Here is a 27,510-nt window from a genome sequence, read left to right as displayed (position 1 = left end):
TCATGTACCATTAATGTACACATCGCTTGACCCGGTTCAAGAGGTTTTACACACTATAGTTAATAGAAAGAAGCGGTGACTCAGTAGTATCCATGTTCCCTGGACGGGTCGTCGCTTAATGAGGGTAATGAGGGGAATCCTATTCTTTTGTTTACAGGGGAGCGTTTCCCTGTAAGGAGGCGACTCACTGGACAGATGGTTTTGGGGGAATCTTAATGAGATATTTATTCATGTCTGATGTCAGAAATACAAGACTGGGGGGGGGGGGGGGGGGGGGGGCTTTATTGTGAGTGTGTGTGAGGACATACAGTAGCAGCGGTGCAGATCTTAATTTCAAACCGCAGGTTGTCAGTAAACCTCAACGTACAACGACAATCTCAGTTGTTAAATGTTTCCTTGTTTCCTTGCAACAGTTTATTTTGGGGAAAAAACAGCGCCTGAGTTAAGAGTGAAGACGGAGATGAATATTTCAGGAGCTGCGACACTGAGCGGGAGAGAATATCACATGTGACACACACACACACACACACACACACACACACACTCACGCCAGTCTGCTCCCGCTTTAGTGTCTTCAGATTTTCACGTGTTTGACATGTTAATGTGTAAAGGGACTTATATCCACAGAACTGGTGTTTAAAGTTTTTAAATTCTAAGCAGATATTTGCTGGTGAACAACATGTAAAGTGTCCACGGTGCCGAGTGTTGACTTGTTCAACGGGTCCAGGTGTGGTGTAGGTTATTAATACACTGAAACTATACATCAATACATCAAATGATAAAGATTACCTGGAGTGTCAGTGAGTCTCGTGTCCCGTGTGTCAACGTGTTTTAAACACATCCTGCAAAAAGTGTTTTCATCGCTTCCTGGTCAATGCAACGTAAATATGTGAGGAGAAAGAAAAACAATCCTTTGTGCAAATACAGCAAATCCAAACAAGCTACAGCATAAACAATAACCTGCTGTCTGTGTTTCTGAGGATCTTCTTTAGTCGTATACAATAAAATAAAAAGAATGTTGTTTTTTTAAATGCCACAGAAACACAGTGGGACATACAGCTCTGGGGTTTATCATGTTACGATACATCCACGTCAACTAATACAATGAAGAAACAGCTGCAATCATATTTCTGAAATTCTTGATATGTTAAAGAATCTGGTGAAAGACATTTATAATCAACTAAACTGATGATTTGAATACAGACTTAACTTATTTGAACTGTTTTTTTACAGTGTCGATCTTCAAATACGTTGAGATTCATCACTATTAATGTCAGTTATTCTATTTGTTTGCATGTCATGTTTGGTTTTGATACAATTTTAATGAAGCTGTAGATGTTTTATTTACTAATGTGGCACAATGTGTTGAATCTACATCCTCTGGAAATGTGGTTGTTGTCATGGTGACAATAAGTGATGAGAATCCAAATACTATAATCTGATGTCATGTGATGCAGTAAAACTTCCACGAATGTAATATTGTGACTGCTCAATGTTTTTTATTTTTATTTTGTAGAAAACATGAAAAATATTGAATAAAGTTTTCGAGATGAATAATACTTTGCTTGTAGGTTGATTAGGCCTATGGACTATGATATCATAAACTAAAACATTTAACATAATCTCATCATTCATGGCTGCAGACACTAAAACCATATGGAAGCAAATCTGTCTCAGCAGACTTTGAAATTCAAAAGACGTTATGAATTTTTCTGCAGTGAAATTATATATGATTTTTCTTTGGTCTCTGAATTCAACCCCTTTACATTTGAAGCACTGAAATTACACATCTGAAATTTTTTTTTGTGCTTCTGATTTCTACACTCCGAAATTTCAATTCCGTTTTTTTAATGTTCAAAAATTCATAATTTTGAAAAAATAAAAAAATTTGGATTCACATCCAACGCCTTCTTACATGTCACAGCCTGAGACAGATTTTCTTCCATATACCCGCAGCCTCCTCATCATTATGTGGATTCAAGGGGGAGCCACGCCGGCCGGCAGCTGCTGGATGAGAGGGAGGGAGGAGGAGGGATGGAGGGAGGAAGAGGAGGAGGAGGAGGGAGGAAGAGGAGGAGGAGGAGGGAAGGAGGGATGGAGGGAGGGGATGCGGGGCTTGTTCACATAATAGCCGGCGGGTGAAGGCGTGGTGAGTGTGGCTGAATACGAGGCGAGTGTGTGTGTGTGTGTGTCTGTGTGTGAGTGTGTGTGTGTGTGTGTGTGTGTGTGTGCTGTAGAACCGGAGGATGAACATGGACAGCGGCTGCACGGCGGCTCCGCTCCCCGGAGGAAGCTGAAGCTCAGTCAACACCTACAGCGGGACATTGAAGAGCAGAGACAAGGTAAGACGATGATGGTGATGATGATGATGATGGTAGTGAGGATGGTGATGGTGGTGGTGAGGATGTGGAGGACGTGGCCGCGTCCACCCGCCTCGACTGAGGCGAGATCGCGAGGAGACAAAGTGAAAAGAAACCGAGTCCTGCTGCTGCGCGCGTGTGAACCGGAGAGAAGCGAGAAGAAAGGAAATCACAAGCCTGCAGCTCGGGGGTTCGAGTCCGAGCCGGAGAACGAGGTTTCATCTGACACGTCGCTGGAGCCGGTGGGCTCAGGTGGAAACCATGGGCCATGGGCCGGACAGGGGCCCCTCGCTCATTGTTCTCTCCCCCTGCGCACGGACGAGCCGCGGACCAGCGCGCAGCGACGCGCCGGAGAGAATGGCACCATGTGTCTCTGGAGCTACGTGACTGAATTCATCCTGCAGCTTGAAGACATTGGTTTAGGAAGTGTGGCAGTGTGAATATATATATATATATATATTTGAAAAGATGCTGGATGAATCATCATTTTTTTTTACCCTTCCTCAGCAGCACAGTGAATCGCGTCTGTCCAAAGGCGTCTGACTAATCACTGGACATGTTCTTTATTGGTTTTTGTGAATTATCAGCATTTCCTATATTCCTATGTGCGGTGACAGTTTTGTGACCCAAGGCCAAGTATCAGAATCATCAGACATACATGCAGGCGTGTACGCACAGTATCTATATGAACAGGCCGAGGTCTATCCTCCTCGGACCATCCATTGTTTTCTCCTCCTGTAGATTTACCGCCGAGCGTCTCCGAGGTCGCGGACATTGACCCGCTGACGTTGTCTCGCGAGTCGAAGCAGAAGGAGCTGGTCTCGGGTGTATTTAAAGAAGCCAGACGGCCTAAACAGGAACTGTTGTTGTTGCAATGTGCCCAGTGTGAAACTTTGTGGCTCTGTCCTTGTTTTGGCCGGAGAGGATTTCCTGTGCCGTTTGTCACCGTCGTGGCGCTTTTCGGACAAACTCTGTGAGACGGGCAAAGGTCGATCTTACGTTACACGTGGAGGAGTCACTCGGCGTGTTTGTGTCGGGACGAGATGACAGACGTTAGCAAGAGCAGACGGTCGGAGAACTTTGTCCCACTTGTTGTTGTCCCAGCTGATCTCTGACACTGAATCATTCTGACACACGTAGGATTTGATTTCCACCAGAGGACGCAGCCGCTGCAGATTCCTGTGATGCTTGTCGCTCACATCCAGGCGTCGGCACGATAACGACTTTTTGTCCACGCGATATATTGTCAGAGAAATGATCGCGATAAACAATATGATGGTCATTTTAAGACCATTTTCTTAATACTGAATCACGTGAGCTCGCAGTTTTCGGCCTTTTGGTCCGAACACGACTTGTGTCGCTGCTGAGAGAAATGTCATCCAGAGTTTAGGCCTCGGACAAAAACAAAGCAAGTTGAAGACACGTTGCCTTTGGAAAAATACTAAGAAATCCAAAGCTACTGACATTTTATAAACCAAACCAGTACAAGATTCATGTCAACACACACACTTGTAGACACAACGTCTGTTGTTGAGGTCGACAGAATCGAACGAGTTCATATTCATCCATCGCACGATAAGTCGATGACGTCATCGCGGTGACAGGCCAACTCACGTCGTGTCGTTTGGTCCGGTTCCATTTGGCCTCGTCTCCGAGCTCTGCAGAAAGTCACTGCAGATTCTTTTTCCTTTTCTTTAAATAAATGAAAGTCTGCAGTTTTGTGATGTCGGGACTGTCACAGTGGACAAACTGTGGAAAAGCTGTAAATCAGGGCGACCGGTGGCAAAGCTGTAAAGACCGTACAGACTGAAGTCGCTGTCTTTTAGAAAATATCTGTAACTGAATATCTTGATATTTAAAATGAAAAAAAAAGGATCAATCTGTCAACTGAGACGGATCCAAAACAAACACACGCGTGTTGTCATGGTTTCAGGAGTTGGTATGAAAATATAAACATGAACTTCTTCTTTGTTTAACGCCGAAGGTTTTTTATTGCGCCAGCAACAGATTGTTGGACGAAGCGACTGGCGTCCCGTCGTCTAGTTGCTGTAGATCTGATGATACACTTCAGATACGGTCAGTCATCGTCAATGGTTCCGTTGATCTTCTGACCTTCACCGGAGAGAAATATCCAAATATTAAAGTTGCTTATATTTGCTCAGACGTTTACCGAGCGAGCACACGAACGTTCAGAGTTATTCCGGAGCGCTTACTTTGCAGACAAAGAAAATATTGATTTAATAGGCGGAGCACATACATACATATCTATAATCTATGGTCTCTGAACACGTTCTCCTGACCTGCCCTCTCCTCACCGTCGGGGTACACTTTGAACACAGAGCTTCTCTGCGTTATTTAAATATTCCATTTATTTCTATATCAGACAAGAAAAAGCAAAGTGTGACACATTCAAGATCATCAGAATTTAAGTCAAATAGTGGATAAGATCTAACTAAAGAATATTCCATATTACAGAAACTATTGACTTATTTTTCTAAAACTAAACTAAACTAAACTTTCCAAAATAAACGACTATGTATTTTATGTATATCATTATTTCACAATATAGAAGCGTCACGTGAGTGTTTGAGTGCTTCAGCATTTATCTGTAAATACTGTCACAGGCTTGTAGTGAAGTGTTTCAAGTCATATTTTAATATTCATATGTATATTAACGTGATGAACCACTGGACGTTTCTTTTCTTCTCTTTAAGTAACAGTCACCATCACCCAGGTCTTGTTGTTCTGCAGGAAACATGAGGAGACAGAATATGACGTCGTACTTATTATGTTCATCACCACGTGAGAGGGTTCAGATGAGAACAGAAGCAGATTTGACCACGACCTTCACTTTGGCCGCTAATGAAATATTGTGGGGGGGGGGGGGGGGGGTGTTACGCTGTCACTTGTAGGACGGCCAAGAAATCTATCACATCGTCTCGCTCGGAACGGGAACTGTGCTCTGCATGATGACATCATGTCCGTGAATCACTCGCCCGCCCTCGTTGTGTTCAACATCTACACAACGTCGTCTGAACGGATCCGTTCCTCCCAGGTGCTACGAGATATGAGATGAGGAGATATGAGATGAGGAGATATGAGATGAGGAGATATGAGATGAGGAGATATGAGATGAGGAGATATGAAGGGATATGAGATGAGGAGATATGAGATGAGGAGATATGAGATGAGGAGATATGAGATGAGGAGATATGAGATGAGGCGATATGAGATGAGGGGATATGAGATGAGGGGATATGAGATGAGGAGATATGAGATGAGGAGATATGAGATGAGGAGATATGAGATGAGGAGATATGAGATGAGGAGATATGAGATGAGGAGATATGAAGGGATATGAGATGAGGAGATATGAGATGAGGAGATATGAGATGAGGCGATATGAGATGAGGAGATATGAGATGAGGAGATATGAGATGAGGAGATATGAGGGGATATGAGATGAGGAGATATGAGATGAGGCGATATGAGATGAGGGGATATGAGATGAGGGGATATGAGATGAGGAGATATGAGATGAGGAGATATGAGATGAGGAGATATGAGATGAGGAGATATGAGATGAGGCGATATGAGATGAGGGGATATGAGATGAGGGGATATGAGATGAGGAGATATGAGATGAGGAGATATGAGATGAGGAGATATGAGATGAGGCGCCCTCGTTCGATCGCCCCACGTCTTTGGGTCAAGCTCCTCCCCTCCGCAAGATTTTATTGGTAATCTGTTCTGTAGATTTTGAGTAATCCTGTTGACCACACCGACTTGACGTCACCCGTCGGTTTGCAAGCTGCCGCTTTCGATGCCTTAAGTTTTTTCGTCCAAATTTCGTCCAGCGGCCATCTTGGTTTTTTTGAAAACCAGAAGTGGATTCAGATCGTCCTTCCTGACGTCTTTTCCTCTCTGCTATTCCTCGACCTCCCTGGGAAACGCCACGAGGTGAAGGACAAGCGTCAAGGAGGATTCATAGGACTTAGGAAAAGAGAATCTGACTCCACTGACACTGAACCACGTGGTCGTGTGACGGTGGATGTTGTTGACGCGTCTGTCGCGGTGAAACGACTGAAGATGAACTACGAAAAACCTCAGGGGCTCCATCAGCATGTGTCAGTGTTTTATGATTCATATGTAACAGTAACTTACATCTGGGTCATATTCATCCCCTTCTTCTTCTACTTCTACTTCTTCTACGGATTGAATCGTTTACGTTCGTGCATGAAGCGTCACTTCAAATATCGCTGCCGCAATGAATTGTGGGACGTCTGTTTCTCTTTCCTTTCGCACAGGAAGCTCCAGTGTAGCCTACGCTAAAGGAGATAGGAAAGGAAGCATTGAAGCACCTTTCCTGAGCCCTTATCATGGCTGCCGATGAAATACTTCCGGTTCATTTTAGAGATTTAGGAAAAATTCCGAAGCAAATTTGACAATTCGACCGCACCCCACATTTGGAGAAGTGGGGGGCGTGGCCTGACTGAGAGCTCCACCTGCACCTATTGGACGGGCGACAGCTGTCCATCATGCTGTATCAATGCCCCATTGCATACGGTGCTTTATGGCCTGTTTGACTGTAAATGGACCAGAATGTACAAAATGAACATCATGTTGCATTGAAGAAGACTTGAAACTAGTGAAATGTTCCTGAAACTAGTGAAATGTTCTTGAAACTAGTGAAATGTTCTTGCGTTGGGCGTCTTCAAAGGCGCATGTGAGCACAAAGAGCCGACACTGACGTGCGTGTGTGTGTGTGTGTGTGTGTGTGATACTAATCTTCATCAATAATGCATGACAACAGGAAACTGAGATAAGACGCTCTGCGCTCTGGACATGACATTTAACCGGTGTGACGTACGGAACAGTGACAGGCAGTTTCACAAGGCCTCAGAGGAATCTCTCCTCTTCTAAAGCTCAAGACATTATTACTGTTCTGCTCATCATCAGGAGGATTTATCTCATCCAGTCTTATTCTAATGTTCCACAACACTCTACTGGGACGTTTCACATCCAACAAGCTGTGTACGAGCCACACCTCCGGCTCCAGACTCGACAGAGTCAGACAGATAGCTTGTCTGTCTATCTATAGATAGATGATAGATGATAGATGGATAGATAGAAACATATATAGATAGATAGATAGATAGATAGATAGATGAGTAGACAGATAGATAGAAACATATATAGATAGATAGATAGATAGATAGAAACATATATATATATATACATATATATCTATAGATGGATAGATAGATAGAAACATATATATAGATAGATAGATAGATAGATAGATACAAAGATATATATATAGATAGATACAAAGATATCAGATGGATATAAGATGGATAGATGGATAGATGATAGATAGAAACATATATAGATAGATAGATAGATAGATAGATAGATAGAAACATATATATATATATATATATATATATAGATAGATAGATAGATAGATAGATAGAAACATATATATATATATATATATAGATAGAAACATATATATATATATATATATATATATATATATATATATACATATATAGATAGATAGATAGATAGACAGATAGATAGATAGATAGATAGATAGATAGATAGATAGATAGAAACATATATATATATAGATAGATGGATAGATAGATAGATAGATAGATAGATAGATAGATAGATAGATAGATAGATAGATAGATAGATAGATAGGTAGATAGATAGATAGATAGATAGATAGATAGATAGATAGATAGATAGATAGATAGATAGATAGATAGATAGATAGATAGGTAGATACAGCAGCAGCAACAGTCAAAGGCATCAGGGAAAGGAGGTACAGTTATCTAAAGCAAATAATATACAATAAAAATAGGAAAGAACTGTACAAACGACTGTAAAAAGCTTTATATACATTATATACAAAGAGTGCAGGTGGTTGCATTGTGAAATAGAGGCTAAAAGGATGTGCAGTGGTTTGGATCAAAAAATATGACGAATAATTACAAGTGTTGTATGGATGTGCAGTAAAAGATAGTATGTATACATATAGAGATATATGCATACACATATATTGCACAGGTGTGCTGGATATACAGGAACGACCTGGCAGCGCAGGTACAAACAGGTTTGTTGTCGTCGGGCTGCTGAGCTCAGACACAGATATCACTTCTCGTGGATCTTACAACTGCAGATGATGATGATGAAGAAGATTCCTCCCAGACGCTCTCCTCTAATAACTGCTCATCAGGTGCTTGTTGGTTTGTTTAAGTGGCCATTTGCCCCCAGTATGATCCCTGCACCATGCAGTGTCCAGGTAGTCACAGAGCGTCCGACCCACGAGACGCAGTTACAACCAACAACCAGCTCAAATCAATGTAATCACACTCCTGGAGACTGCGTTCCAGAGCCGCACTCCGGATTAATTGGATCTTATTGAATGTGCACTTTTAATTTGGATCACGGCGGCGGCGATTAGAGAGAGAGAGAGAGAGAGAGAGAGGTTATTATTCAGAGTCTGTAATTGACAAAGTGCTAATTAAAGTTAATACAGATAGTGTCATTTAACAGAGTAACCTGGGCGTCCCCTGTCAGAGGAGGCCTTGTTTATTTGTGCAGTGTGTGTGTGTGTGTGTGTGTGTGTGTGTGTCACATCAGTGTGAATCCTCTCTGCCTCTATAATCAAATCACATCACCCACTTATTAGAAGTTACAGGACAGAAGAAGCAGGAGGAACCTGATATTCAGCCGCAGGATGAAAAAACCAGCGTCGGGGGAACAAAGTGCATCAGCAGACAACGGCGGCTTAAACGCCCTTGTTTATTAATCATTCATGTTTCCCTCGTCTGACCCGTATGGTTGATATTAATAAGCCGCGGTCAGTGGGTCTGACCCGGCCGGCCCCTCATTAAGTCAACAGCTGATTTCCAGCTCAGTCAGAGATGTGGGCAGACTGTCGGTCGCTGCTGAACCAGAGCGAGTAGGAAACCAACCCCTCACGTCTGGATGCGGGAGGAGACTTGTTAAAGGATGAAGTCTGGGGGATGCCTCCGCACCCGCAGCCTCCCCGGGGAGGAGCTTCACCAGGTACGGGGCTCGGCCTCGCCCCGTCAGACCAGGAGGCCGTTGGATCTGCTGTCCGGCCTCAATCTGTCACTTGCGCTGGCGAGTTGCTTGATCGAGCGGACGCTGCTCTCGGCGTCAGGTCGGCCGGACTCTGCTTCCTCAGAGGGACGCGGCGATTTCAAATCATCTCTCGCGCCGAAGCGAACAGATGTGATTTCCCCGGACGAAGGTTGAGGTTGAGGTTCACCGCTGCAGGCGGCTGCATGGAACTCTGGTGAAAACATTGGAAAGAAGGAAGATTTTGCAGCGGTGGAAGTTCTCAGACAGATATACAAGTAAAACTCCTGCTTTTATTATCGGAGGAATGTTGCCAGGCATAAAAGTTCCCCTGGTTCGACATGATACACTTTAACTATTGTGGTCTCATGTCTGAGCAGAGTTTTAAGTGGAGGTGAAGCTAAATGATATATTATATATATATATACACAGATACACAGTGTAAAGTAACTAGTCAGTGAAATGGAAATATTCCAAACAGTTGAATTAAGTTCTTCACTGTCACTTTACCTCCTGAAACGTGTTTCCTCAAACGACTGGAAGAGTAAAAAGTTACATGTGAAAGGTTTCTAAAAAATCCGTTCTTTGGTTTCCACGGCAACAAATCCCCCAGACAATGGTTTGATTGTCATTGGCGACGTCAGTGATTTCCACAGCGTCACTGTACTCGGCCCCGAGGCCTCAGTTTGACCGCTGATTGTAAATACAGTGTCTTATTTCCCTTTATTTTGCTATTTCTATAATATACAATATTCAGACTCAGAATCAGAATCAGAATCGTGTTTCCGTAGAAGGATTTTGCTTTGGCGGTCAATAGAAAATAGAAAAAGTAAGGGAGGATGAAGAACATTGAATTAAACCAACAAGCACTGTGAGAACAAGAGAAGAAGATATTATATCATCGTGTGGCGATGATCCGTCACACTGAGCTTCAACCTTCCTCTTCTCTTCCTCCGCTGCAGATGACGGAGGGACGACTTTGCCAAGTGCAGCTGCTGGACGACAGGAAGCTCGAGCTGCTGGTTCAGGTGCGACTCACGGCAGATTCATACTTTCACACCAGTTTCAGTTCAGCGTCTTTCAGCTCGTTGTTTTTGTACACACAGTACTGTCGCCTGTACACACAGTACTGTCATCTGTACACAGTACTGTTGCCTGTACACACAGTACTGTCGCCCGTACACAGTACTGTCGCCTGTACACCCAGTACTGTCGCCTGTACACCCAGTACTGTCGCCTGTACACCCAGTACTGTCGCCTGTACACACAGTACTGTCGCCTGTACACACAGTACTGTCGCCCGTACACAGTACTGTCGCCTGTACACCCAGTACTGTCATCTGTACACAGTACTGTCGCCTGTACACCCAGTACTGTCATCTGTACACAGTACTGTCGCCTGTACACACAGTACTGTCGCCTGTACACAGTACTGTCGCCTGTACACCCAGTACTGTCATCTGTACACAGTACTGTCGCCTGTACACCCAGTACTGTCATCTGTACACAGTACTGTCGCCTGTACACACAGTACTGTCGCCTGTACACAGTACTGTCGCCTGTACACCCAGTACTGTCATCTGTACACAGTACTGTCGCCTGTACACCCAGTACTGTCATCTGTACACAGTACTGTCGCCTGTACACACAGTACTGTCGCCTGTACACAGTACTGTCGCCTGTACACACAGTACTGTCATCTGTACACACAGTACTGACGCCTGTACACACAGTACTGTCATCTGTACACACAGTACTGTCGCCTGTACACCCAGTACTGTCATCTGTACACAGTACTGTCGCCTGTACACACAGTACTGTCATCTGTACACAGTACTGTCGCCTGTACACACAGTACTGTCGCCTGTACACAGTACTGTCATCTGTACACAGTACTGTCGCCTGTACACACAGTACTGTCGCCTGTACACAGTACTGTCGCCTGTACACAGTACTGTCGCCTGTACACACAGTACTGTCGCCTGTACACACAGTACTGACGCCTGTACACAGTACTGTCGCCTGTACACAGTACTGTCGCCTGTACACACAGTACTGTCGCCTGTACACACAGTACTGTCATCTGTACACACAGTACTGTCGCCTGTACACACAGTACTGACGCCTGTACACAGTACTGTCGCCTGTACACAGTACTGTCGCCTGTACACACAGTACTGTCGCCTGTACACAGTACTGTAAACCCGAATGCTCAAATTCATTCATTTTGAGTAGTGCAAACTCAAAATTAGTTTAAAATAATAATATATTGAATTATATTAAATTGAATTATATATTATATATTAAAAGTGCAACTAACTTTTTTTTTTTTACCGTTTACTGCCAGTTAGAGTTTCAATTTTTTAAAAATTTATTAAACTCACAATTTTTGAGTAATATGATTTGTTTGCAGATTAACTAATGTCAGTTCTACTTAAAAATGATAAATTCACAGTTACTTAAAACTCTACAGATTCAACATCATTCATGTCCCATTATGACAGGAAAAATATCAATCACACGTGTAAATATGATACTGTTACTGAGTTGATATTGATGTACTCACATAGATACATGGGGACAGAATACAGAAAATAAATGAAAAATTTCTACATGTAAAAAAAAAAGAGTAGTTTACAAAGTATCATGCAATATCAACTGTATCTGTCCTTATCAAATAAACCATGAGAATAAAATCTGAATAAAAGCATTGAGCAGCTTTAGAGTCAGATCTTTCCCTCTGGAGTGAATATTAGAATTGAATTCTATCCAAGTGGACAGGTTTAAGAAAAATGTAATATAGATATTTGACTTGTATATGACTTGTACAAAGATTATTATTTTTAAAGGCTCAGTAGGGAGATATATTTTTATATAACGAGGCATCAGGTGACCTGAGTGAGCAGGAAGCTCGGCCTGTCGGTCGTGACCTCTGGTTGACCTCTGAGTCGGAAAGGAAGCTACAGGAATAACAATTCTTCCCCCTAAAGCATCCGTGAGACATTTATCAAGGATCACTGTCTGAATTGTTTTCCCCCTCGCCTGCAGCCGAAGCTTCTGTCCTACGAACTCCTCGACTTGGTGTCGTCCCACTTCAACCTCAAAGAGAAGGAATTCTTCGGACTCGCGTTTTGCGATGACAAGTATGTGAATATATATATATATATACATTTGTTCCTTTACCGGTGGTTCTGAATATTTGCACGTGTCATCAGAACGTGTGTTTGCTGTTGCAGTGGTCAGAGGAAGTGGTTGCAGATGGACCGCAGGGTCCTCGAACACGACTTCTCCAAGAAGCCCGGCTCCATCGCGCTCAACTTCCTGGTCAGGTGAGGGATTCATCTCCTCGTGCTAAGCACACGGCCTCCAGCAGGGGGCGCTACTTTGATGACTGTTTTACAGTGTAGTTCTATTCTGAGTGTTATGAATATTTATTGAAATGTCTCCAGCCAGTTTTATTAAGACTCAGGCATTTTCATTCTCACTGCTCACTTGAACTCGACCGATATATTGGTTCGCCGACAATGTACCTATATGAAATCTTTTATTGTACAGAATAATGCAGAAAAAATGGCATTTATCTTTACATTTACTCAGAAAAAATTAATATAATTAAATAATCTTAATTCAAGTCATTCATATTTGGTAGTATTTGTGTTTTCGTTTTTTATTTATAGTTATGGTTAAACTAAAATATCAAGCCTCAATTACATTCCTTTGTTATAAAGGTTTGATAACCATAGGTTATCAATATATATATTTTTTTTTTATGATTTTAGTATTAACATACATAATAGTGGTCACTGTTATTGATTAAAGCTAGAATTAGCACTCTGCCCTGTTATCTTTTCTCTTCATTCTCTCCCCCACCCATTTCCAATAATTTTTTAATTCAATTTAATTCTTTAGTAATAACTATCTGTATCATATACCACTATGACCCCTATGTTCTGTTTCCCCTTGTCGTTGTAATTTGTTTGCACATGCTTGTATTGTCTCATTCAATATCACCAATAAATAATAATAATATCTTTCAATGTATATATATATATATATATATATATTTATTTTAATCTGACAATGTTTATATATATATTTAGGTTTTTATTTTTTAATCTGTCAATGTATATATATATTTAGATATTTATTTTTTAATCTGTCAATGTATGTATTTATTTGTATTTAGTTTTTTCTTGTATCTGTTAATGTATATATATATTTATATATAGACCGATGTATCGGTATCAGAAAGCTTGTACTCCCTAATACCGATATATCGTCATTGGGCCCAAACAAAAAATCCGTCGGACTCGTCTTCTCTCACATGTAATATTTCCCTTGAGCAGCAACAACAACAAAGTGACCCGTCTTCTCACGTTTAACCATCAACGTGCTGTGTCTGCCTGTTCTATCCGTCCCAGGTTTTATGTAGAAAGCATCACGCAGCTGAAGGACATCATCACCGTGGAGCTGTTCTTCCTCAACGCGAAATCCGCCGTCTGCAGCGTGAGTTGCATCTCGTCTCTTGCGGTTCGTGTGTTTGCTCCTCAGCAGCCGCCGGATGATTCACCGTCTCCGGACCTTCGCTGCACCTCAGCTCGGCTGCTCGGCGGCTGCGGGGCACGAGTTCCCTCGCTCTGCCGGCTGGAATGTAGAAGGACCAGCGTCTGAGAGAGTAGAAAAACAAACACACGGGTTCCTCCTTTTGGAGAGGTTACTGTAGGGCGTCAGGCAGAGGACTCTGCGTCTGATTGATGTCTTTTCTTCTCTCTGTCGCGGTCCGCAGGGGATCATCGAAGTGGAAAGTGAAAACGTCTTCAGGTTAGCCGCGAATGCTTTGCAGGTTAGTGCTTCTTAAAAGAAACCCACTTGCACGCACATTAACGGATGCATCCGCGAGCGTGTGAATCTAATAACACCTATTTCTTTATTTCATCCCCAGGAGGCGAAGGGCGACTACACGAGGTAAGAGCACGTCATCGGCCGGCTGAAGGAGTATTTAACAGCAGCGGGGGCGAGTTGACAGAGAGCTCTCTCAGCGAAGACATTCCATAGATCACTTGTTCCATGTGCAGGCAGCGGAAGAAAATCAATAGGGGCGTTACAGTTCGTGAGGGGCCGAGCGACTCGCACCAGGCGACTAATGAATGTCACGGTGCCGACAGAAGCCGAGCAGCCGAGCTGACAGAGAAGATATTGTCGTGTTCTTGTTGAGTTCTGCAGGTCTTTGTGCCGGTCGCCACCTGCCTGCGACCTGCCGCCGGCACGAGAACACACAGTCTCGCGTCTCTGTCCACGTTTAAATCCGTGGATTTGACTAAATGGAGAAAAATGAATTCAAAAAAACCCAGGGATTCAATATTTCCTCATCAGAATTTTATTGCTCGCAGATTCTCATGTTGGAAAATATAATGTACACGAAATGTATCCGTCCGTGACGGCAGAAGATATTTAAGATACTTATATATATAAAATAGTAAGACGTCAATGTGAGAATGATTATTTAAAGCGCATGTGTATTATACAAGTGCTCCTTGTGTTGTTTTACCTTATTTAATCATTGAATATATTGATATTACTGATGTATACATTTGCAAAGAGCATACGGAAGTTGCAGATGTTTGAGGCGGAGCTAACTTGAACTATTTTATGAACTGTTGTGTATTAAAATCTTTAACCGATCAGATGATTTGTTTTTTAAAATCTTCAAGATTCATCTGTCACATAAATGCTCTGAAGTACAACGTGCAAGATTTGCCGCTGAACTATTGTTCCGTTCAAAGCGTAGCAGAATATTGAACATCAGAAAAATCGCTGCAGGAAAGTAGAAGTACGTGGAATATGGTAGCGGCGTAAACTCACTGTTCCAGGTTACATCCGAGAAGTCCTTTTATCCCAAACCCCTTCTCCTGCGTTCCAGTGATGAAAACACTCGGGCCGACTTGAAGAAGCTTCCAACTCTTCCCACCAAAGTTCTCAAGGAGCATCCATCACTCGCTTACTGGTAAAACTGCAAGACATAATATTTGATATCTTGCCGCACCAAAAAACATTCCAACTGTATTTCTTAATAATGTATTGAGTTATATGTTTGCCTTGTGTTATTACTTTTGCACACGTCATGCTTAATATGTGCGTCTCCTCGATCGCAGTGAGGATCGAGTGGTGGAATATTACAAACAGCTGAAGGGGGTTTCCCGAGGACAAGCCATTGTTCAGTGAGTATTGATGTGAAGTTCATTAATCTTCCTCTCACCTCCAGTAGCTCCTCTTCCTCTTCCCCGGCATCCTCTTCCTTATCGTCTGAGAGAAATCAATAGCTCCTCTTCAGCTGCAGTCTGACGGATCAGCTGTGCCGAGATCACATTCCAGGACTTCTCTTCACATTTTCCAAAGAAAAAAACATGGTTTCAATACGAATCTGTTTTTCTTCTAGGTATTTGACGTTAGTGGAATCTCTGCCCACGTACGGCGTGCACTACTACGAGGTGAAGGTAGGTATCGGCTCTGGTTGATGAAACGCGTCAGCTGTTGCGGTGCGTTCACACCGGACACCTGACAATTTTTGGCGTCGCCTAGTTCGCGCGCGGCTGCACGGTGGCGTAGTGGAGCAGCGCTGTCGCCTCACAGCGAGAAGGTTCTGGGTTCGAGTCCCGGTTCAAACCAACCAGGGCCTTTCTGTGTGGAGTTTGCATGTTCTCCCCGTGTGTGCGTGGGTTCTCTCCGGGTTCTCCGGCTTCCTCCCACAGTCCAGAGACATGCAGGATGGGGTCAGGTTCATCGGAGACTCTAAATTGACCGTAGGTGAATTGGCCTCTCGCCCGACGTCAGCTGGGATTGGCTCCAGCCCCCCGCGACCCTTAAGTGGATAGAGCGGTAGACGATGGATAGTTCGCGCGTGTTTTGGTCACAAGCAAACATTTGATCATCGGGCGAATGTTTGCCCGTTCTTCTTCCTTCAACTTCCTCCGGCAAACCTCATCTGAACAAACACACACACACACACACACACACACTCGTCAACATGAATTTCGCATCTAGTCGCGTCCTTGCGTCGACTTTGTGTTTGAATCTCCTGGAATACTTTGCGTCGCGTCCGGTGTGAACGCACCGGTCACCCTGGTGCTGGATCAGCCACGTGCACCTCAGTGATTCTGTTCTCTTCCCTCACAGGATAAACAAGGGATCCCCTGGTGGCTCGGACTCAGCTACAAGGGCATCGGCCAGTACGACCTGCAGGACAAATTAAAACCTCGAAAGGTAAAAGGATGTTCCCTGCCTCCCTCAGTCTCTCTAACAAAGAGACCGGTAGCGCGTGTTGATTCACCAACGTCTCCAGTCATCAGACAAAGACTTGGGGCGTCTGCTGCAGCAGATGAGGCCAGAAATTGGGAGCATCATTATCATGCAGACAATGTGAACCTGCTTTTCTCGTTCCACTGGTGTTGTTTTAGCCGGTGAATTGAAAAGGAGGAACACCCGTGTGAGTTGTGTCCGCTCCGCTCGGTGACTTCAGTCTGTGGGTGAAGACATGACAGTGAAAAGAGGTGAAAGTTCACCGACGTGCCTTGTTTTCTGGCAGCCGCCTCCGTTCCTGGCAAGTGGCCTCGACGTGGTGCAACAGCCCATCTCGGCCTCCGCTGCGTGTCAGAGTTGTGCAAGATGTGTTCAGGCGAACGGCGGGTGTGTTCTCTGGAGACGAGGGGAGGGAGAGGGAGCTGATGATGTCACAGGGGAGAAGGGGGGGGGCGGGATCGTGTTCATGATTCTTAGGAAATATACCTGAGGAGACAAGTCAGGAGCCGACAGCAGACAGAACAAAGTACGTGTTTGTGGCGACAGCTGCGCCAGAGGGATTTAATAACTTCAGCCATAACTCGTGATCATCATCATCATCATCGCACCGGTAAGACTGGATACGACTCGTCTGCAGGTCGACCGGGCCTCGGTTCTCTGAGTCGTTTTAAAGCCTTAACGTTAAAAAAAACTCCTCCGCGGTTCGACGCGTACATTGTCGTTTCTCGACGTCCGTTCAACTCGCTGTCTCACTCGGATCCCGTCCAGACTCCAGACGCATTCACGTGACTCATTCACCAGGACAGACTGTTCACATGTGGCTGTTGTGTCAGCGAAGCACCTGGGAGAAGTGTTGGCGCTCAACGTCCTCGTCTCCCTCACGCCTGCATTACTGCAGAGTCTGCGGCTCAGACGGTAATGACGGTGCGACGCTGCAGTCTGAGGTTTTCTGTAATGACGGTGGACGAAAACAGACGAGTCAAAACATCTGCGCCGCTCATCTGATCCTATAACCGCTCATCTGATCCTATAGCCGCTCATCTGATCCTATAACCGCTCATCTGATCCTATAACCGCTCATCTGATCTTATAACCGCTCATCTGATCTTATAACCGCTCATCTGATTCTATAACCGCTCATCTGATCCTATTACCGCTCATCTGATCCTATAGCCGCTCATCTGATCCTATAACCGCTCATCTGATCCTATTACCGCTCATCTGATCCTATAACCGCTCATCAGATCCTATAACCGCTCATCTGATCCTATAGCCGCTCATCTGATTCTATAGCCGCTCATCTGATCCTATAACCGCTCATCTGATCCTATAGCCGCTCATCTGATTCTATAGCCGCTCATCTGATCCTATAACCGCTCATCTGATCCTATAACCGCTCATCAGATCCTATAACCGCTCATCTGATCCTATAACCGCTCATCAGATCCTATAACCGCTCATCTGATCCTATAGCCGCTCATCTGATTCTATAGCCGCTCATCTGATCCTATAACCGCTCATCTGATCCTATAGCCGCTCATCTGATCCTATAACCGCTCATCTGATCCTATAACCGCTCATCTGATCCTATAACCGCTCATCTGATCCTATAGCCGCTCATCTGATCCTATAACCGCTCATCTGATCCTATAGCCGCTCATCTGATCCTATAACCGCTCATCTGATCCTATAACCGCTCATCTGATCCTATAACCGCTCATCTGATCCTATAGCCGCTCATCTGATCCTATAACCGCTCATCTGATCCTATAACCGCTCATCTGATTCTATTACCGCTCATCTGATCCTATAACCGCTCATCTGATCCTATAACCGCTCATCTGATCCTATAACCGCTCATCTGATCCTATAACCGCTCATCTGATCCTATAACCGCTCATCTGATCCTATAACCGCTCATCTGATTCTATAACCGCTCATCTGATTCTATTACCGCTCATCTGATTCTATAACCGCTCATCTGATCTTATAACCGCTCATCTGATCTTATAACCGCTCATCTGATCCTATAGCCGCTCATCTGATCCTATAACCGCTCATCTGATTCTATTACCGCTCATCTGATTCTATAACCGCTCATCTGATCTTATAACCGCTCATCTGATCCTATAACCGCTCATCTGATTCTATTACCGCTCATCTGATCCTATAACCGCTCATCTGATTCAGTCCTGACAAATGACGTATGGCCGCTCAACCACCAGGACATTGCACCACCTTTTATAATTATCATATATAACGTTATGAATATTTCCCCACTAATCAGATATTAATATGACGTCATCCCCCCCGCAGCTTTACCAGTGGAAGCAGCTGGAAAACTTGTACTTCCGAGAGAAAAAGTTTGCCGTGGAGGTCAACGACCCGCACAGGTGAGATTCTTCTGTTGAATCTGTGAAGTCGATTGTTCCGTCGTTGTTGTTGTTTTTTATTCCAAAGTCGTCTCACTGTAGCTTTTTATAAGCTATATATCAGATTACGAAAAAATAAGTAACTATAATCAGACCAGATTAGATTACAGTTACATTATCAAGGGCTCAGGGATTACTCAGTTACATTTTGATGATGTCTTTAAATTATGGCAATTTGAAAACCCCATTTTTAAAAAAAGTATATTAATGTCAAACATTACTCAACAGTATATCACTGTGAACATTACTGCTCTCAGGTTGACAGTTTTGTTCATGTTTTATTTTATTTTTCTATGATTTATGGATCATGATAATGCTTTGTTTTGTAAATATTGAATACACTGAATGTATTTCATTTGCGTTGAAAATGTATTTTGTGGTTGCCGCCATTTTTTTGGTACAAGGTGAAATATTTTCAATGTTTGATTTTGAAGTATTCAGATTAGATTTTTGTAATCCAACTGATTAATCCATCAGCAACTGACCACATGTTACAGGCGAGCAGTAACCAAGCGCACCTTCGGGCAGACGGGCCTGCTCATCCACACCTGGTATGCCAGTCACTCTCTGATCAAAACCATCTGGGCCATGGCGATCAGCCAGCACCAGTTCTACCTGGACAGAAAGCAAAGCAAAGTAAGTGTCTGGTTTTCTTGACTTGGCCATCTTCAAATCTCGTGTATTACGTGTTTGACACAGCGGCTTTTTACATTTTTTTATTTTTTTATTCTTCTTTTAGGCTAAATTAGGAACAGCTAGGAGTTTGGAGGAAATGGCCATGGATCTCACGGAGCACGGAGGAGCGAAAATAAACCGACTGGGAGACGCTGTCCTGAAGAATAACTTAATAAGAGCCAGCAATGGGAGCCTGGTGTCCACAGGTCGGTTATGATTATTACAGTTTTGGCAGCTCGTGTTCTTCAAATCATAACTGTGCCCAGAAGTGTCTCCGACTGAGCTGAAGAGCACAAACGATGACAGTCAGATTTCTGTTTCGCAGGTTCTGCAGACTCGGAGATGAGCGAGGAACAGAAGAAGGAGAAACTCTCCGAGCTGAGGAAGAAGGAGCAGGACCTCCAGGACATCTTGGCCAAGAAAACGAAAGAGCTGAAAAAGATTTGTCTGCGGGAGGCGGTGAGAAATCATTTTCTTAAGAATTACACTTCTCTCCTCTTGTTTGAGTAAACCGCCACCTTCAGTCCGCAGAACTCCCCTCGTCGCTGTGTTGCCGCGGGACTCGGGAGATTAACGGACTTTTTCCGCTGTTGTCCTCAGTGCATTGAAATGTCAAGGAGATTTTGCTGTTTTGTGTTTTTTTGTTCAGGAGATTACGGGCAAACTGCCGAAGGAGTATCCACTGGGCTCCGGCGAGCGGCCGCCGCAGGTCAGACGGCGAGTCGGCACGGCCTTCAAGTTGGACGAGCTGTTCCCCTACAACGAGGTCCGTGTGTCATCAGTCGTGAATCAAACCTTGACACTGGCTCACGTGTTCCTGGGAGCTGTGGTTTACTGGTTGGTCTGTCGCACCGAATGTGCAGATGAAGATAATCCCCCGACAAATTCACTCGTTTGTCCCGTTTGAGAAAAGTCCAGTGCCAGACTGTAGACGAGCCCAAAAAATAAACCACTTATTCCCTGACCCGGTTTTTAAAGGTTCATGTTTTTAATGGGAACAAATGGACAGGGTTTGGGGAAAAGTCCGGATTAACTGACAGACGGTGAAACACACGGCTGGTTTTATTCCTTTGATGGGATTTATTTAGAGAAAAAACGTGGCCGTGCAGAGTGCGTGCACTCAGCCACTAATTTACAGATTATGACAGAATTGCATCTGCAGCTTATCTAAGTGTCACGTTTTTGTAGAGTAGGAGCCAGAATGCAGGTATGGGGGGAAAAGGGATTTAATAAGAAGCAACGAGAAACTGACGTCCAGTCTTTTACTGGGAAAAATAAACAAAATCCAAAACCTCAACAGAGGAACGTGGATAACAAGCACTGAAGTGAAACACAGAACTACACAGGGATAAACAGATGACTTAACCAGAACAAAGGGAGGAGCAAAGACTGTATACACACACAAGAGGACACACAGGTGAGACACAGGTGAGACACACAGGTGAGACACACAGGTGAGACACACAAGAGGACACAGGTGAGACACACAGGTGAGACACACAGGTGAGACACACAGGTGAGACACGTTGGGAACAGGTGCAGACGAGAACGCGTAGAGTAACAAAACATCAGAAACAGGAGAGCACAGGAAACAAATTACAAAATAAAACAGGAAATACAAAACTCAAGATGCACACGAGAACAACACGAGGGGTCAGAAGGAAGGAACTTTACACAAACAGAGATGCACAAGGAGGGGAAATCACAGAAAGGATTCACAAAGTCCACGAAGGAACAAAGATTCACAAAGTTCCAAAGGAGAGTCAACAAGGTCTTGGTCCTTCCATGACGTTAAGAAGACGTCAATAGAATGAAGTTGTCGCACATTTTAAATTGACTCGGAAGAAGACGAGGTTTCCTACAGACACTTTGTGGAGGTGAATATGTTTTGTTGCTCACTGGTACCGTCCCTCCGGGGTTGTGCTGCCCGTGTTTCCTGCAGGATCCTTTCCTGAGGAACCTGGAGAGCAGGTTTGCTCTGCAGCAGAAGATCGTGGAGGCGGCGAAAAAGCTCGCCAACGAGTCCGAGCTGTGCAAAACGGTGAAGAAGAAGAGGAGGAGAAACTGTCTGGACGCGATGCACAGACTCCAGCAGATCGAGGACGAGATGAACCAGTACAGGATCAAGAAGGGGAAGAAGCCCACGCAGCGGGCCTCGGTCATCATCGCAGGTACAGTTGGCAGCGGTTCACTGCGTCGACCATTTAGCTTTTTATTCACGATAAACACAGGAGTTATTTTCTCTTTCACCAGATGAACTCGTGCGTTCAGCCTGCAGCTCCCTGTCTAGTCTCCCACTGGACGACGGTGAGTCACACTTCACACATTCTGCTGCAATAAAAAAAAAAACATCTGACCTGCTTGATAATTATTTGACCCCTTGTACTCAGATGACTCAGACGGCGGCGGTCAGAGGCCGCGGTCGCGCTCGGTCCAAGGCTCCCCTCAGCTCAGCCCGATGCGATCGCTGGGGGCAGATTATGATTTGGACCGACAGGGAACTCCGAGGGAAAATCACAACAGCAAGAACCACAGCAGGTGCGGAGACAGAAGTCCAATTCGTTGTGTGACTTGCTTCCCAGCTTTTGATTTTATTTGAAGCTTCCTTGTTGTGTATTTGTCATGTTTGCATACTCGTTCTTTAATTCCCACCCTCTCCTGACACCGCACCCTTGTAGATTAGCTTTTGAAGGACAGGAGGGTTCCCACTACTACCACAATCCAAGAGAGGTCTCCTCCACCAACAGTAGTCCCTATAAAACCCTTCCCAGACCCCCCAGGGATCCACGCAGCATGCCTCCCACCCCGGTTATGACCCGCAATGCCTACAGCAGCAGCCAGCTCAGGTGTGGTCTCTTCTCCACAGCACTGCCAACCCAATGTCTTTTGTCCTCCTCCTCCTCCTCCTCAACAGTAACTTCCCTGCAACCCAATCCCTGCTTCGGCTCTTGTGCAAACCCCTTGAAATATTCCCCTGTAACTGGTTTTCTTTGTTTGAGAAGCGGTTAAAGAGTTGTGTCCCTCTCCAGGTGCGAGGGGTCTCCTCACGGCTTCAGGCATCGCAGCGGAAGTCTGGAGTCACACCCTCAAGTGAGAAAAGACACCGACTCGGAGAAGCCGGTGTTCATCTTGTCTCGTGCCCATCGCAGCAACAGCACGGAGGTGTTGGAGGACTGCTCGTCCTACACCAGTCAGTCCAGTCTGGACTACTGCGGGGCCGCCAACTCCCACTACAGTACGCTGGACTCCCGCACCTCAACCATGCATCGTCTCCACAGGAAGGTGGAGGTGTACGGGAACACCGGGAGCATGCCCAACTTGGTGCAGCACCATTCCGGTTGCAGTTATTCGTGCGAGACCTCGGCACACTACGCACCGAGTGCCTACTACGTCACAGACTACCCCTGCTCGGACATGGAGCCCTACGCTAACGGTGCCTATGTGTATGAGAACGACGTGGAAGGCCACTACAACGTCAACCCTTCCTACCAAATGAATGGGTTCCGTGGACATTACAGCAGTGACCGGGCAGACGGACTCTCCCAGAATCCCTATGCGACGGTGAGGCCGCCGAGGAACCGAGAGGGGCCCAGAACCGAGCTCCTGGCCAAGAACATGCAGAAGGCCCTGGTGGCGGAGCATCTGAAAGGCTGGTACCACCGGAGCCGGGGGCCCAGGGACGGAGGGAGAGGGATGCTGGCTGGATACGACTTCGACAGCGGCTCCCAGCTCAGCCTGGGCTACCAGACCATGCCGGCGGCCTTCAGCCACTCCAGCAGAACCACCTCCTTCTCCTCAGGTGACACATGAACCGTTAAAAAAGACGGATTTATTGAAGAAATCAAAAGAAAAACAATTTAATGAAACCATTTTTTCCTTCTTCTAAATTAGAGTTGTATTATATCTATCGTTACTGTCAGTTGTTTATTATGTAATATATATCAGCCAGTGTGTTTATTTGATGTTCTGCATGTTCTACGGTGACGTACTTAATCAAGCCTGCGAAAGCTGCTGAAACACCCAAGATGATTTTGATTCATGTGCGGTTCAGTGTACAGTACGGGGTTTTTACATCCTGCATCCAAAACTTTGTTCCTCCTTTGTGTATTAATATTAAATTACTTTATTTCCCTCTGAAAGATAAATACCCCTTTGAAAAACCCAGAAGTTGATTTAACGAAACTTTCACACTGTTGTGACAGAATCTTTAAAGACTCTTGAAACCATCAGGATTAAAAAAGTTTATCTCTCCGCGGCATGATAGAAAATATTTTAACCTTTGCAAAAGGGTGTGACTGTGATTCCTGAAACAGTTAGTAATGAAATCCATTCTCATTTTGTATGACAGGGAAAAATATACAAGCCTATTTTGTGGCAATGTATGAAATCATACCAAGATACTATAACAATGGAACACAAATTATTTTATTTACTAATTCCAGCCAGGAGTCACTATGTAATAATAACACATTGCCATATCATGTGAGGGTTTTGCACTATCGTGACGTGACAGTGACTAATGAGTTACAACACTTGACATTGTAGCTGAGCGTGTTTGCTTTTGTCCTGTTTGCAGTGTCCTCAGTGGAGAGCGCAGGAAACTGGCGCAACCAGCTGGCGGTCGGCCTGACGGAGTACGACGCGCCCGTCACACCACAGTACCCTGGAGCTCCCGCTTCCCCGTACAACCGCAGTCCCACACACAGCAGGTGAGCGCTGCCGGTCACCGAACCCACCGAGTCACAGGCAACTGGGGGTTTTCTTTCTGTTTTCATATGAGTGGAACTCAGGGTTGGGTTTAGATTTCTGTGAAATGAAGTCAGTTACTGATTTCCAATTACATGGCAATTTTTGTAGTCAGTAGCGTAATCCATTGTATTACAAAAACAATGTATTCTAATCTTAATACTTTTGGATTACTTCATCAAACATCAAACATTGAAAATATTTCACTTTATACCCAAAAAATTGAAGCATCCGCATAAATCATAGAAACATTTAATAAAACAATCACGAAACTGGCAACCTGATAGGAGTCATGTACACAGTAATATAATGTTGAGTAATGTATACTTTCTTTAAATTGTGATTTTAAAATTGCCATATTTTCACATCATCAAAATGTTATTGAGTAATCCTTGAGACCGTGATAATGTAACTATAATCTAATTACAACTTTCTCTTTTAATCTCTGATTATAGTTACTTATTTTTCATAATCTCATGACGTAATCCAGATTACATGTAATCCATTAGTAGCCAACCCTGGTGGACATGCAGATGATGATGATGATGATCGGTGGCAGGTGCATGACACTGTCCCTTGTGTTTCTGCCTCTGGATGAAATATCACATTGTGTTTTCTCTCCTGCTTTTGCAAGAAAGAGTTTTTAATCTTTGCATTGAATTTCATGTCAAGTTTGACCTTGAACCTTTAAGCTCATGAAAAAAACCTCTCCTTCTCTTTCTTCTCTCCTCTCACGCCCCGACTTACGATTAATGCTCACGTGTGCAGGTTTTCTGCTGAAAGCAAAGTGTCTGACACGCTGCCTAAACGCTCTGAGTCAGTTGAGGCGGTTGGCGCTGAGGCCACTAGTGCAGACGAACCATCGGCGAACCGTTCTAGCACTTAAGGGTGAGAGCGAACGCCGCGGGGCTGCTTTGTGTCGTGTTACCAGTCACCTCCATCCTCATTCAACGTCTTTACAGATTATTCAGTCAAATCATCCACACTTCCATAGCTTTTTTTTTAGTTTTTTTGACATTCATCGAAGGAAGGACGCACCGGAGTGGTTATCACATCATTGATCAGTGAGAAGCTAACATGTGCTAAGGGTTAGTCATTAGTTCCACCGATTTGTGGTCATGAATTTAACAAATTTTAAATTTTGACTTGATAAGGGCAAAGATCAGAGGATCCGTTGCTACAATTCAAATTTGAGATTCTCTCTCAAGATTCCCAAGAACATCCAGGTTTTGGTTTGTGAAAGGAAAAAAAATTGAATTTTCAACCTCACGGCGGCTGAACAAGAGAAAAAGTACTAAGATTGGCAGGTTTCATCCTGCCAGGACAATGAATGTTCATTTTCCTGGCGATCAATCGATCAATAGTTTAATAATAATAATAATTTCCACCAGCCGACACTTCCCTCCCTGAAGATACGGCGCTGGCTGAAAACTAGCTCAAATCATGTTTTGCACCCTCACAAATGAATGTGAACTATGATTTGTTGCATTCCCATCCCTAAGGTTATTTTCTATATCACTCACGTGTTCCTTGTTCTCAAACCTGTTGAACTACAGAAGATTTGACTTGTTCTTGTGTCACTTTGCTGCGCAGATATCGCCTGGACGGAGGCTACACGAGCATCCGCTGAAGAGGACCAAATGAAACTTTGGCACAAATGAAACCAGGGCCAGCAGCACATGAAGGGGATGAAGTTGGAAAAACAGGTCGGACACAAACTTTTTGGGCGGCCGTAACTGCGTCTCGGGAGACGTTTCCATCTGTGGCGGTGATAGTGTGCGCTGTCGTGTTAACGTAACCTCGGAACACAGTGATGACACTGTCGAATGACTTTCCCATGTGCCTTGGATTGGATGGATTGTACAGGTGGAATGAGAATGTGTCAGAAAAACAACTTTGAGATGTTGCACAACGGCACTAGACTCAAATGCTATTGTGTATTAATGAAAAAAAGAGGCAACATGCGTTTTTACTGAACCCAACTCCTTGTATTTAACTACTGTCTTATACGAAAAACAGTAGACTATTGAATAAAAATGATTTTCACCACTTTTGTCTCATCAAAATATGATAAAACAATATTCATAACATCCAAATTGAAAACAAAGCTTGAAATGTTCACAGATGTGACGTGGCAAGAATTCCATCGTCATTGGAGCCGACTGTTTATTCGCTGAATTTCCATTTCTTTCTTTCATCATACATTGAATCAGAACTTATCATGGCAATATTGTTTATAAAACCATGTGTTCATGTTGGTGCCGTAGTGTTTTAAGATGCATGGTGAGAACATAGACCTTTTGATAAGAACTTCTTTTTATATTAACAGAGGACCACTGCCATTAAAAAACCATATCCATGACTCCTTATCTCTCTTTTCTCACATGTTTGTACAGTCAGTGTGTAGTGATATGTTGTTAGATGTTGTCATGAAATATTTTCCACTGGGAACACGGATGTGAATAAATACATGTATGACACAGAGACGGGTGTTGTCACTTTCTTTAAAAGAAGTTGGTGGTAAACAAGCGGTTCAGGTTCAGATGAGTAAGAGAATAAACCTGAGATGAAGAAATGAGTTGGATGATTCAGGAAATTGAGAATCCGCTTTCTTGCAAACAAAGTTTGATCCATCGAGTTAAATATGAAAATTTTTTGGAATTCTCATATCTGTCTGTTAAATGGCAGTTGGTTAATTATCTTAGCATGAAGACGACAACCAGGGAAGAGCTAGCATGAGTCTGCAGTTTTTACAGTTTTTGTCCAACTGGCTCTACCAGGAAGCAGAACTGTATCTTTGAACTACATTTATTAACACACAGATAACATGCAGATGGAAATAAATGAGCTTCAGAGATACTTGGTAAAAGATTTTGTTT

At 43.9% G+C, this 27,510-nt stretch overlaps 1 protein-coding gene across 3 annotated transcripts; it reads left to right on the top strand.

Annotated features, from left to right (window-relative positions):
• Positions 1-2,119: 2,119 nt before the first annotated feature.
• LOC118316998 (FERM domain-containing protein 4B) lies at positions 2,120-27,115 on the top strand. 3 transcript variants are annotated; one of them, XM_035645390.2, is made up of 24 exons: positions 2,121-2,342; positions 10,445-10,510; positions 12,531-12,625; positions 12,719-12,811; positions 13,904-13,988; positions 14,269-14,325; positions 14,425-14,447; positions 15,403-15,486; positions 15,635-15,700; positions 15,919-15,976; positions 16,656-16,742; positions 19,095-19,171; positions 19,708-19,846; positions 19,950-20,091; positions 20,211-20,344; positions 20,535-20,651; positions 21,828-22,056; positions 22,139-22,192; positions 22,276-22,423; positions 22,564-22,731; positions 22,915-23,684; positions 24,462-24,594; positions 25,400-25,519; positions 26,225-27,115. In XM_035645390.2, the coding sequence occupies exons 2-23, from the start codon at positions 10,445-10,447 to the stop codon at positions 25,515-25,517; spliced, it is 2,943 nt and encodes a 980-aa protein (XP_035501283.1). In that variant the 5' UTR covers positions 2,121-2,342; the 3' UTR covers positions 25,518-25,519; positions 26,225-27,115. The 3 variants fall into 3 exon arrangements, with proteins under 3 accessions (XP_035501285.1, XP_035501283.1, XP_035501284.1); XM_035645392.2 differs by lacking the exon at positions 22,564-22,731 and having other exon boundaries at positions 2,120-2,342; XM_035645391.2 differs by lacking the exon at positions 25,400-25,519.
• Positions 27,116-27,510: the final 395 nt, after the last annotated feature.

The sequence above is a fragment of the Scophthalmus maximus genome, chromosome 3 (assembly GCF_022379125.1).
Source record: "Scophthalmus maximus strain ysfricsl-2021 chromosome 3, ASM2237912v1, whole genome shotgun sequence".
Classification (NCBI taxonomy): Eukaryota; Metazoa; Chordata; class Actinopteri; order Pleuronectiformes; family Scophthalmidae; genus Scophthalmus; species Scophthalmus maximus.
The sequence above is the reverse complement of the archived record's forward strand: the minus strand, read 5'-3'. Positions and strand labels throughout refer to the sequence as shown.

What these genes read in the sequence shown, in the direction of transcription:
- LOC118316998 (XM_035645390.2), top strand. Translation starts at nt 10,445, where the DNA reads ATGACGGAGGGACGACTTTGCCAAGTGCAGCTGCTGGACGACAGGAAG. An exon ending in AGCTCGAGCTGCTGGTTCAG is followed by an intron (nt 10,511 to 12,530) that starts GTGCGACTCACG and finishes CCTCGCCTGCAG; the next exon opens with CCGAAGCTTCTGTCCTACGA. An exon ending in TGGACAGAAAGCAAAGCAAA is followed by an intron (nt 19,847 to 19,949) that starts GTAAGTGTCTGG and finishes TTCTTCTTTTAG; the next exon opens with GCTAAATTAGGAACAGCTAG.